The 12904-nt window shown below is 35.5% G+C and overlaps 1 protein-coding gene across 1 annotated transcript in view; it reads right to left on the bottom strand.

Annotated features, from left to right (window-relative positions):
- Positions 1 to 8315: 8315 nt before the first annotated feature.
- LOC105033280 (DNA damage-binding protein 1a) overlaps positions 8316 to 12904 on the bottom strand; it is a 48020-nt gene continuing 43431 nt past the window's right edge. The window contains exons 15-19 of the mRNA XM_010908016.4: positions 12193 to 12468; positions 11823 to 12097; positions 10713 to 11064; positions 9878 to 10162; positions 8316 to 9115 (exon numbers count right to left, since the gene is read on the bottom strand). Coding sequence (XP_010906318.1) covers positions 8534 to 9115; positions 9878 to 10162; positions 10713 to 11064; positions 11823 to 12097; positions 12193 to 12468 — 1770 coding nt within the window. The 3' untranslated portion in view covers positions 8316 to 8533. The remainder of the gene's footprint in view (positions 9116 to 9877; positions 10163 to 10712; positions 11065 to 11822; positions 12098 to 12192; positions 12469 to 12904) is intronic.

Here is a 12904-nt window from a genome sequence, read left to right on the forward strand (position 1 = left end):
AGGAAAGGATTTGAAAAGTAGTTTTGGTTGATTTCTAGTAAGAAAATCAATTGGATTATAGATTGTAAGCCTAAAAAAACAATCTTACCATAATATTGGAGAGATTATAGTGGAACTCCTAAGAGTGTGCTTAGGAAGTGGACACAGATGCTGAGTTTGACACTGAACCATTATAAAATATTATATTTGTGTGTGCCTTTATCACTTTCATATTGCTTATCTTTATATCCGTATATTTCAGTTTTTAGTTTATTATTTTCATTGCACCATCACTTGTATAGATTATATTTTAGCTTGTAAAAATTTTTAAATTTTAAAAAATCTAATTCATTTTTCTCTTAGATTGTCTATCTGGACAACAAGTGGTATCAGAGCTTTAGTGATTAACCTTTTTTGATCTAATGATCAAGAGTTAATGATCAGATGGCAGTTCAAATTGGAATGTCTCTTGTTGAAAGGCAATCAACTAATAGACTCCTTTTATTTAATGACACCAACTATACATTTTGGAAAGGACATATGCATATTTTTATTGAAGAACTTGATTATAATCTTTGGAGTGTTATAATTAATAGCTTTTACACACTTACTATCATAGTAGATGGCATTGTCACTCCCAAATCCAAAAAGAAGTTGGATGACCTAGATAAGAAGATGGCCCAACTAAATGCAAAGTCCATGGATGCTTTATATTGTTCTCTAAATAAATTTAATAGAATTTCAACTTATATTTTTGTTAAAAAAAGTTGAGATAGATTAAAGATTATCCATGAGGATATAAATTAAATTAAAGAATCTAAAATTAATATGCTTGTCTATAAGTATGAATTTTTTAAGATAGAACAAAATAAATCCGACACTGAAATACTTATTAGATTTATTGATATTATAAATAGTCTCAAGAGCTTAGAAAAATCTTATACTAATAGTGAACTTATTTAAAAATTCTCAAATCACCTTCTATAGCTTAGGAGGTTAAAGTTACGGTAATTCAAGAAGCCAAGGGCCTCAATGCATTATCCTTGGAAGAACTTCTTGCTCCACTCATAACTCATGAGCTGACCATGAAGCAAAATAATAAGAAGAAAGTCAAGAAAAAAAGACTATAGCTCTCAAGTTCACAGCCAAAGGTAAGGAAAAAAGAAAAAAATCAGAAGAAGAGGATGATGATGAGACATGGTGCTAATCACTCGAAAATTCAGAAAGTTCATGAGAATGACAAGATAAAATTTTAGAAAGAAGTCCTTCATAAAAAGTGAACCTAGCAAGAAGAAGAAGAAGAAAAAGAAGCAGCTCTTATGCTATGATTGCAAAAAGCCCAGCACTTCAAAGTAGATTATCTCATTCTCAAAAAATCCTCCAAAAGTGCTAAGAAGAAAGCAATGATAACTATTTAGAGTGATAGTAAGGATTCTAACTTCGATAAAGAATCTCAAGAGGTGGCTTACTTGTATCTTATGGCAGATGAGGAACAGATAAATTCTGAAACCAAATTTGATATAAAGAATTATAAGATGTATTTTCTGACCTTTTAAATAAATTCAAAAAGCTTGGTTTGAAAAACAAAGATTTGAAAAGATACAATCATGATTAACCAATGAAAAAGAAAAACTCTTCAAAGAAAATGAATTCTTGTTGTAAGAGAATCAAACCTTAAAGAAAGAACTTGAAAAATTTAAACCTATTGTTGAAAAATTCATCCTTAGTTCTGAAAACTTTAAATGATTTTGAGCAATCAAAGAGTCATTTTTAGTACAATTGGTCTAGATTTCAATCTCCACAAAAAATAAAAACTTTTGAAGAATTCTTTTGTCAAATCCTCATAAAATTACTTTTCAAACATCTCTTATTTTGTTGTGGAAAACTTGGATAAAAAGCCAACACCTGTGACTTTAGAAAAATAAAGAAAAATCAAGTTAAGAAAGTATGGGTTCCAAAAAAAACTATTATGACCAATTCAAAAGGATCCAAGAAAGTTTGGGTGTCTAAAGTTACAACTTAATCTTCTTTTGTAGTTGTCTTGCAACCAAGGAAAAGAAAAGATGGTATCTTGATGGTGGTTGCTTAAGGCACATGATGGATGGTAGGCCATAATTTGCTATCCTTGAATCTAAGGAAGGAGGATTGGTGACCTTTGATGATAATAGCAAAGGACACATGTTTGAAATGAATAATATTTATATCATCCTATCTACTTATATTGAAAATATTCTATTAATAGATAGCTTAAAAGATAATTTGCTTAGCATCAATCAACTTTGTGATGAAGATTTTTAAGTTATTTTTGAATAATCTATGTGTATTATTTTTAATCCCAATGATGATGGTATTATATTCATTGGATATAAATATAGCAATATCTATATGGTGTATCTAGATAATCTTTCCATGAAGAATGGTCAATGCCTAATTGCAATGGATGCCAAAGTCGATGAGATTAGTTGGTTGTGGCATTGTATATTAGGATATACTAGTATGGATTTAATTTCAAAATTTATTAAAAAAAATTTATAAAAGATTTATCAAAATTAGATTTTGAAAAGAATAGAATTTATGATGCTTGTCAATTTAGACATTCCTCAATGTCGTGGCTATGATCCCAGCAGAACCTACATTATTTTTTTTTATTTCATTTGATTGTCGACTCCTTCATCAATTGGGGCCATCATTGGTATCCTTAGCCCTCTATTTTGATCAATATTTGAGCCCGAGGAGGGGACAAAATCACTGTACGGGGCTCCTTGGTCTTGGAGTCCTAGGTCGATGTGGGGCCTCTCCTTCATGTCGGGCATTGATAGGATCCTCTCGAGCCTATTTCTTTTTGATGGTCTTTCTACCTTTTGCTTCTCATTACTCCACCGCCGCTTCTTCAGCTTAGGCTTACTTCTATGCTTATGCAACAAGGGTGCATAGTTGTTTAGGAACTTCTTGGTAAGGAAAAAGATGAGTCTGAAGTTTTGAAGTCCCCTCTTCAAGGCAAACATTGTGACTGATTCATTCAGGTCATAAATCTCTAATGTGACTGCATTGAACTGAGTCACAAATATCGTAGGGATTTCTCTTCTCTTGGCCTAATAGAGAAGAGGTTGTTAGAGTTTTGTGGCTACTTTCTACTGCTACCAAAAGGGTGACGAACTGCTTCTTGAGCTGCTCGAATGAGTAGATCATGCTAGGCTAAAGACTAGAGTACCATACTCAAGCAAACTTTCTAAGCACAGTTGGGAAAGCTAAATAGAGGAGGATGTCAGTCGGCTCCTAGATTATCATGAGAGCTTTGAAGCTCTCCAGGTGGTCAAGTGGATCCAATGAGCCATTGTGAGGCTCTAATTGCGGCATTTTGAGCCATGCTGAGATCGATTCCTCCATGATCTACTGGGAGAACAGGGGTTGCGAGTTGAAGCTGGGTCCATCCTTAGTTCTTTTCATATAGAGCCTTGATCTAACAGTTGATTTCTTGGAGCTTCTGCTCGAGATTGGCTTCTTGTTGAGATGCTCAAGATCACAAACAATGGCCTAGGGTTGAGTATCCTCCTGAGGATCCTGGAGAGTGGCAGTGACTCTCTCACCTCAAGCTGCGATGGTGAGAATGGGGTTTCTGACCAAGACACCTTGGAAGGTGGGATCGTCGGCCAAGCTACATCCGATCAGGGCTCTGAAGGTGGGATTGCCAACTATGTTAGGATGGTGTGGTTTGTCGAGCAGGCATTTCCTACTGGGTTGATTTTCTATCGCCTGTTATAAGTTTTGGATAGCTACTGTCAAGGCCTGCACTTGTTGCACCAAGATGTTGAATTGTTGCTAATCCACCACTAAGGTCCACTGTGAAGGTCGGGCCTCAGCATGCTGAACGGATGGGCCATTCTGTCGTGATGATCTTTGCCTGCATGAGCAATAGATCATTCTGAGCTTTAGTCTTCATTATAGTGTCTTCCTCCTATATACTTTGTCCATAATAAGGAAGTCCTTTCTTCTAGTGCCAATTTATTGCTACAAAGCTTCAAGTCAGGATTGATGTCTGGTCAAACTAAAAGTGGTCAGCTGGATTTTGAACTGGGCAATGATGCTTTCCTTCAAAGATGAACTAAAATCAAAAGAAAGTTTATTTATCGGAGATTGTTCGGTGGAGATTTTTTGATGCTTAAATCAATCAAAATTTTGGAAATAATTTAAAAAGAGAGAAGATAGAGATTATTGTGTGAATGAGAATTTATCTGAGGTTCCTTTCTCCCCTCTTTATATAAAAGGGGAAACCATTGCCCATTACCCGGAACTCCCGGGGTTGACTTGTGGCATTCCGTAATGGGTCCGGATCTACATGACTGTCGTAGGTCAGTGTTGCGCACTTGAGGGTGAAAGTATTGACCCACGTGTGCATGCATGGGGGAATCAACCCAGATCGTGCGAAGTCCAGCTAGGCCAAGCCTTTTTCTTATAACCATTCGACAAGAACCAAGTCGTGCTCATCGGTTAGTCTCCCCAGTATGACGCTGAGGTGGCTCTCCGGGCAACGGCAGAGGTTGGAAAGTTGGAGGCCAGCACAACACATCATCCAAGAATAAAAAACTCCTAGTTGAATTGGAAAGTAAACTTTGACTTCTTTTTGTCCATGAGGTTCCTCCTAACTTCCCTATATGATCAGATACTTGATTTTACTAATAGAATGTTACATGAGTGTGGATTGCAATTCTCAGTTCATCTGGTTTCCAAGGTATTCAGAACCAGCATGGCTGGTTGCACCTCAACAAAAAGCTGCTCTTCGCGGTTTAATCAGGAAAGTAAACTTGCTTTTCTCATGCTTAAAGCTATAAGAGGTGTGTATGGTCACGTAACTATGACAACAACTATTATTTATGAGTGTTCTTATACACGATTAGATTTTTATTTTTTGTTTTTTTTTTTTTTTTTTTTTTTTTTTTTTTGTTGGGGAGGGTCTTGCTCTTCATATGTAAGTTATGACGGTATAACAGGCATGATATGATAACCAAAATAGCAGTTCACTGATCATTTAATTTTTTTATATTTAATTATGGTTTTTATAATACCAACAACTTTGTAAAGCATAAAGATGTCAGTGTAGAAGGGATCATGATTTTGTCAAACAATTCTATTGCTTTATCGTGATCATCCATTTTTCTCATTAGATAGGTTAATGAATTATTTTTTCCAAAGAAAAAGTCACAGGCAAGAGGAACTAATATTTCCACTGCATGGCCAATAATAATAACCATAGTCTTTACCAAAAAAAAAAAGAAACATAGAATCATTATGTTAGAATACCAAGGTATCTAAAGCTGTATTCAATTTGCTTTGATGAAAAATTGAGATTCGTCAGCTATTGTCCTATTTTCACCGACCCGAGGGCCAACAAATTCACTTCCGTAGCAAACCAATATGGCTTAATGAGACCAAGAAGCAACTGAATTGCATGGTAAAATTCTTAGGTTTTTGGACATAACCAATGCTTCTCAAACCACCACAGGAGAACCATAACCATGGGCTATCGTGATCCTAAAACGAATTGCTGTTTTGGTAAAAATCGCAAAAACTTAGACAATTTAAATTATTTTATTGGTGCAATAAACATGACCTTCACTAGCAACCTGTAGCTGCATTTAACTTTTTTCTATTATTTCAAAGAAGTAAAAATACGAAATTTATACTTACATAACGTTCATGGTCTATCAATTATATTGATTTACATAATTAGTTTCCTAATAATGACATAGTGATCATAAACATACAACAACTGTTAATTGTAGGCTTTGCATACGCTTTCAAGAAAACAAATTCCTTCCATTACAGTGGGTAATAATTTACGTTGCCTAAATTTTAAGACATGATAAATTACAAATTGGCATGAAATAAAAAAATTGTTTATAATACATCAAAATACGTTCAGATGATTCATTGATGTGCTCAACCTCGGTCGTTTTCTCCGCTCTATTCTATAATTTTTATATGTTATTAATGTATCTTGATGAATCTAACATCATGATGACAAACTTATCATGAACCAAAATAGTATATCTACCAAAGATAATTATCTTCTTAATCCATCACAAATTAGTCTATTTGATTAATAAAGAGCAAACAATCAATCACTGACCTAAAATGAACAAAATGAACCTACAAATACCTTTTCAACCCAAACGTTGGCAAGGCCATCCACTTTCATTTATACGTGATCATAGCTTATTTATTTTGATTATGTGTAACATTTTGTTGATAAAATTCTATCAAAAATGTTAGAAAAATCTTAATTTAATATTTCTATTTTTATTTTGATTATTTAATTAATGGTTTTCTATGCATACTAATCAAATAAAGTGAATTAAGTTATAGATGTTACCATATTTGAGGCACGATATAGAGTTGACGCTCCCTGTGGAGTAGAATTTGGTATGTCTAGGTGCAAACACTTAAAAATTGGTTTACTCCTAAAATACAATAAACCGCTGTACATTCTCCTTGAAGTGTACTATAATGAAGAAGAATTAAGGTCGTACACAAACCAGCCAAATCCAGATATGGACTGAAAATCCACAAAATAGATTGAAGAAAATATCGTTCAGTCCTCTTTTATATGGGCTCAATCCTCTTTTCTCAAATATTTAAAGTACACATTTGAGTTCACTCACTCGGTACTCAATTTACCTCTCAATTCTCTTCTATATGCTCACTTGCCTCTAATCATTTATTTTTTGTTCTGATAAATGGGAACAATGATCCCTTTCTGTGCTTATAGATGTGAAAAGATGAAAGTAAATGAATGTTTAAACATCTTTTCATTGGATGTATCCCTTCACCATATTTTATCCGATCAGCAAAGCTTGTCTCTTGAAGTCACCACCAGGTTGGACGTGCCAGGTCAAATGCACAGGAACGCATCTTTTCATGAGAATACATTGATAAATAATTAGAGACATGCTGCTGAATTTCAAGAGAGGAGACAGGAATAAAAAATAAACTTTATCCACTCAAAAGACCAAATTGCTTGGGTATTTTAGATAAGGATTTATATTTTAAATAGATCTTTATTTAGTTTTATATCCAATACAGGACTATTCTTAAAACCTCAAAATTTTGAATTGAATATTTAATAATAAACCAACAATCCTTCATATAATTCAAAATTTTGAAAATGATATAATACATAAAATGCGTCTAGATTAACTACCTTGGTATCATCAATACTCTAAAAATAGCTAAATCTCATACCTTGCAGCCCCAAACCACACTTATATAAGTCAATCCTTCAAGGATGAATGCAACGAATAAACACCTTGCACAATTAGCTACGGATCCATTTGCATAGTTATTATTTCTCTTACCCAGAAGGGAACTATGGAGCAATTCTCTTCTCATAATATAGTGTTCCTCCTGTCATCCTGAGCAATTTAACTTTTTTATCAAACCTTCTCCTCCAGACCTCCAATTAATGAGATTGGATCACTATTGCTGGATGATCAATCAATGAACTTCAGTCCCATTCCCTTCATTAATGCTATAATTTCCATTTTACAGGTCATTTAGTTAGTAGGTCTAATATATTCCAAGCATACCTGCAACTTTAACATTATTAGAATATATGATCCATAGAAAACATCACGATCAATGATTTGTATTAAGTTAGACTACTTAGAGCATAAATGTAATTGTCACAACACCTAAAAGTTCTACAGCCAAAAAAAAAAAAAAGAAAAAGAAAAAGAAATCATACAAATATAATTTTAAAAAAGAAATAATAGAGTTATTCAACATCCAACTCCAAATCCAGTTCGGGTCAATTACGAAAACGCAGAAAAGTCAAAACCCAGACATCCTCGTATCATGTAATTAAAATGCGCTTCATTGCAAGCCGACAACCATAACAGGAACCATAATATGACAGCCAGCTCAGCTAATCCCCACTTTAACCAAAAAGGAGAAAAAAAAAAAAAAAACAAAAAACTACGCTAATCCCCCTCAACATACAAAGTAGTCAGTAATATCATTTCAGATGGACACATCTGCAAAAGTTGCTGACCGCCTCAATAAGCTCTCTGATAGTAACAATAAAAACCCACAAAATTTGAAGACCACCACAACTGTTGCATATATTGGATTTAAGATGCAAATCGTAATCACTCCAGTATCTCCTGAGCACTAATTTCAACGAACCCCCGACATTCAATGAAATCTCACGTTCTGTCCCATGAGCAAATAGAACACAAAACTGCAAAAACTATAATGTTTTTTCACTTTTATCAGTTAAAATGCCCCAAATGTAATCTACTGAATGATAGCCATCCCAGGAAAGAGAAACAGAAACAAACTAGAATAAAACTGAACATTTTCAGGGCAACCATATATGCATTACAAAATAATCATACAAGATTTAAACTAAAAAAAAAAACAATAAATGGTATTAAATTTTTCATCCTTCAGAATCTACAGCAAAACATCTTCAGGCTAGCCATTGACCAAGAAAAAAGGTGCCCTAGAAAATAGAGAGAAGAAACACCAAGAAGGACAACAACGAGATTCACATCTTCTAGTGCAATCTTGTAAGCTCCTCAACTCTCTTGCACAGCTCCTCTACTGAAACCCCCATTCCCTTTGAAATCTCCTCCATTCGACTGCGGCTAAGATCAAGAAATGACTCAATCAAGTCCCCATCCAGGAAGTTCCTAGAATCTACCATCTTTTTCTCATTGTTGAACGATCGCCACTGCTCATGACTAAGTCCACCCACACCCTTTATAACCTTGACAAGGTTGGACTGAAGTTTCTCAAGAAACAAATATTGGTCATGGGGAAGGGAGGCAATAACACCAATCACACCATTGACAGTACCAAAGATGACCGTCGGTGTGTGGCCAGCCTCCGAGTCTGGAAGGCACATGACAAGAGACCCATGCCGGAACCTGTTGACAAACTCACCAAGGTGGTACTCTCCAATAACCTCAAGCCGGCCCCGCTCCTCATCTGTTGCCGCATCACTATTCCTGCGGACTGTAAAAAGGTTGAAATTGTTCTCAGCTCCAAGGTAGATGTCATCATCAAGGATCTCAACAGCAGTCATCCAGTTTGCATTGTAGTCACGGGCTCGCTCCTCAATTGCACCCTCCTCATGCTAGGATACAAAATATACAAAGCAATCAAAATTCAAGCTGGACAGACATGGCCAACTACTGCAAGATTAAAAAGGTCTTCTCTTCTGATACACATCAATCTTGTGAGAGAACTATGAAGCATGCAACATTGGTCTGAACCAATAATTTATAAGAAGCTTGAGATATTGATCTATAAGAAGACCTTATAAGTTGGAAAGCTATAATGGAAAATAGCAGATCGGGTTTGAGAAATAAGAGATGTGCTCTGTAGATTTCCTGGAAACTAAGCTTTCCCTAAGAAAAGAAGACTCCACATTTTAATTTGGTTTGAGAACCATGAGTGAGGTCTGTGTTCACGATAATCAAAAAGTTACAACAGAACTACCGTAGATATATAAAAAAAAAAGTTCCTCTCAAGGTTCGCAGTCTCAGATATGAGTACCACACCGGTATAGTGTTAGTATGCCCGTTTGGGGGTCAGTTCGATGAACACTCGATACGTCCCCCGTGCCAAGTATCAATTTAGTATCGGTGTGGCATCGACTCAGTATCAGTGTGGTAAGGCATTGCCTGGAATGGGATGGTACACACCACGACACCAGAAACCATTAACCTTGATTCCTATTTCTCTGTATGATTATTTAGATGGTTTATATTCAATTTGAACTGATGACTGGAAATGGGCAGAAGAATTTGTGCTGCCATTTTATCAGATATTATGTTCGATGTAGTAATGGTGATTTCAGCATGGTCGTATGAAGCATAACAGAAGGCCTCCATACCTTATACAACAACAAGGATATAGACTTCATCAGATCACCAACTACAATGAAATCACCACGTGTTTGAACATACAAGGCCAGTATGTGTCCATGATGTCCACATTCAGATTGCAATTCATGTGATCCATCTTCCCGGAGCATCCATTTGTATAACTGGATCTTCTGATTGATAGCAGCCAGCAATTTTCCATTGAAAGCATTGAGAGAATACACTGCTCCCTTCGTTTCCTTTTCAGCAATCAATTGTAGTTTCCCATCTTCGACGATAAAAACCAGGATTCGTCCCTGCAATGAATTTTGGACCAGCCATATCATTGTAAGCACAAGTACATGAGAGTAATGAACCATGACAGAAATATTTAAGGGGATTGAATATTCTAATTGAAGTGAGCAGTGCCTCAGATTTTTAGAGCCCACGAAGGGTGTTTAAAAAAACAATAATCAGACATACATTATGGCAAAATCAAGGCATATGATTACCAATGATAAAACATCCATCGGTATTTGCATTAAGGCAAAACTTGGAGGCATGGCACAATCACACTAGATTATGATGTGATACCAAGAATGTCTACAGAAAAAGGAACTATTTATTATACTCATCTCTTATGGTATGACTGGAAAACTTAGATCTGACAAGAATTTCTCTCAACTCTTGACATAGAAATTTACTGCAAGTATATGGACAGGAAAAGCTATGGATACTTATTGTAGATTTAGTTGGAGAAGTAAAAGCAGGTAAATTAGTTGATTGATGTAAGATAAATAAACTAAATAGAGCATATACCTCTTCCCAAAAAAGAATATAAATTTTAAAACTGTACTAAAAGCTTACCTTGGTAGGCTCATTTTCCTCGGGCAACACATATGCAGTTCCCACACAATAATAAACATTGTCATCATCTGAGAACGAACAGCTAATAACGGAACAGCCACATTCGTATGTATCAAGTGCATAGGTTGATATGAACTCAAACGTTTGATCATCCAATAATCGAACAAAGTGCATTTCTGTTTCCTCTGTAATTGTCTGGCAGTTCTTAAGACTACAGATTGCAAATGTTCGAGACCGCTCCTGATGGCAGATACGTCGGGCATGTTCTCCCAGAGGGATTGTGCGGATGTGAAGCTTTTGGATGTCATCAATGGTACCAATTGAAAGTTCACCTTCTTTAGCAATTGCAAGGCTGTTTGAAAGGTAATAAGAATTAAACTGAATGGGATAAAGAATCACAATCAGAAGCTCAGATGACTAGAATGCCTCTAACAATATGGACATCCTCTAAAAGATCATGGTATAGCTAGAAAAGTGAAATTTAATATAACACACTTAAGAGGCACTTCTCCATTCAACAAATGAAACCCCACAAAAAGAAAGAAGAGAAAAATATGCAACATATTTTCCAGGAAGACACTATAGCTTATGACTTTGGGGAGGAAAAAATAGAAGTCCACAAATAGCTAAAAGTTTCCCAGTCACACAAGCAAAAGAACCTGATAGTATGAGGAAGCAAGATAGCAGTTATCCACCATCAACTGCCACTTGCTTTTGCAAGAGATCTACAAAATAATTTTGATTTTTTTTTTTTTTTTGAGATGAAGATCACATTAAATAAAATTTGCATGTATGAATCAGTGAAGCAAATAACTCCAGAATCTGTTATTAAAAGAATACAGTTTCATATACTAGAGAATCCAGAAACATTATATTCTGTATACAGTTAACAGAATCATATTGGCGAACATTTTAATCTTTATCCTACAATGGTGGGACAGTAGAAAAGCAGAGCTGGGAAAAATGTTTATTAATACAATAAATCATCCAGCTCAGCATTATAAAGTGAAGAAAGAGTAATGAATACTGAAAAACTGTTTTGAGACTAAAGCATCAAATCCTAAAGCATTATTTCATGCGCGCGCGCGCGCACAGAGAGAGAGAGAGAACCTGTCTGGAAAAGCGGCAGAGTTAAAAGGACACATATGACTAACTTCTTTCAAATTTACATTACTATAAAGTAACTTCTTGTTGCTGCTGTAGATAACTGTGGGTCTATCGGATGCAGCAAATACATGTGTGGCATCCTTCGAAGAAAACGTGCGGAGTGTGATAGGTTGTGTCCCAAGAGAAACCTTCTTTCTATCAGACAACTCACCAGAACTTGTGTTCAATAGAAAATTGAACAGGTGCCCATCTCCAAGAGCACAAAGCAGATAGGACACCTGAAGAACAATAAACATGTACAGGTTGAAAGGTGCATCACTGTTTACAGTTAACCATAAAACTCTTTAGGAGAAGCATAGCTGAAAGAGATTACCCCTTCAAAGTTACATAGAAGAACAGACCGAGGAATGATCTCCCCACCAAGATTTTCCTTTGTGAGTAGTTCCAGGCTTGGAAGTGAGAATATCCTAACACTTATGTCTGTCCACATTCCTACTGCTGCTAGTGAACTGTAATGAGAATTTTCACCAATTGGATTTATGTCAAGACAAGAAATTTCATATTCCATCTGTATGTGTTTTGCTTGAACCAACTTGCCATTCCCAATTTCTAGGTAAACAAGATGCCCCCCTCCAGTGGCCAATAAAATCTGCAGTTTATGAGATGGCAAACATCATGATCAAGAAAACAACTTCAGTAAATGTTATATGAAAATACTTTTAACTAGAAAATAATAAAGAATGCAGATAGAGGACAAGAGGTCTAAGAAGAAATCCTCTTATTCAGGCATTCCTTGTATAATAAATTTGCAGGAATAGCATGCTGATTAAGCTCCATTCTATAAAGCATGCTTCAACATATAACTTGATAACACATCTAATGGCTTTAGTATTCACAATATGAACCAATCTTCTTATATAATATAGAAGAGCAGAACCAAACCATGTTGTCTAAGGCATCATGTTGCATCCTAAACTATACTTGTTTAAAAGGTCCATGATTATTTCAAAAGCCATTAAATGCCTAGTCTCCCAAACTTCAACTCAGGATTCACATTATGTGAATGGTAATGAACGTGCATGAGA

The sequence above is a fragment of the Elaeis guineensis genome, chromosome 5, assembly GCF_000442705.2.
Source record: "Elaeis guineensis isolate ETL-2024a chromosome 5, EG11, whole genome shotgun sequence".
Lineage (NCBI taxonomy): Eukaryota > Viridiplantae > Streptophyta > Magnoliopsida > Arecales > Arecaceae > Elaeis > Elaeis guineensis.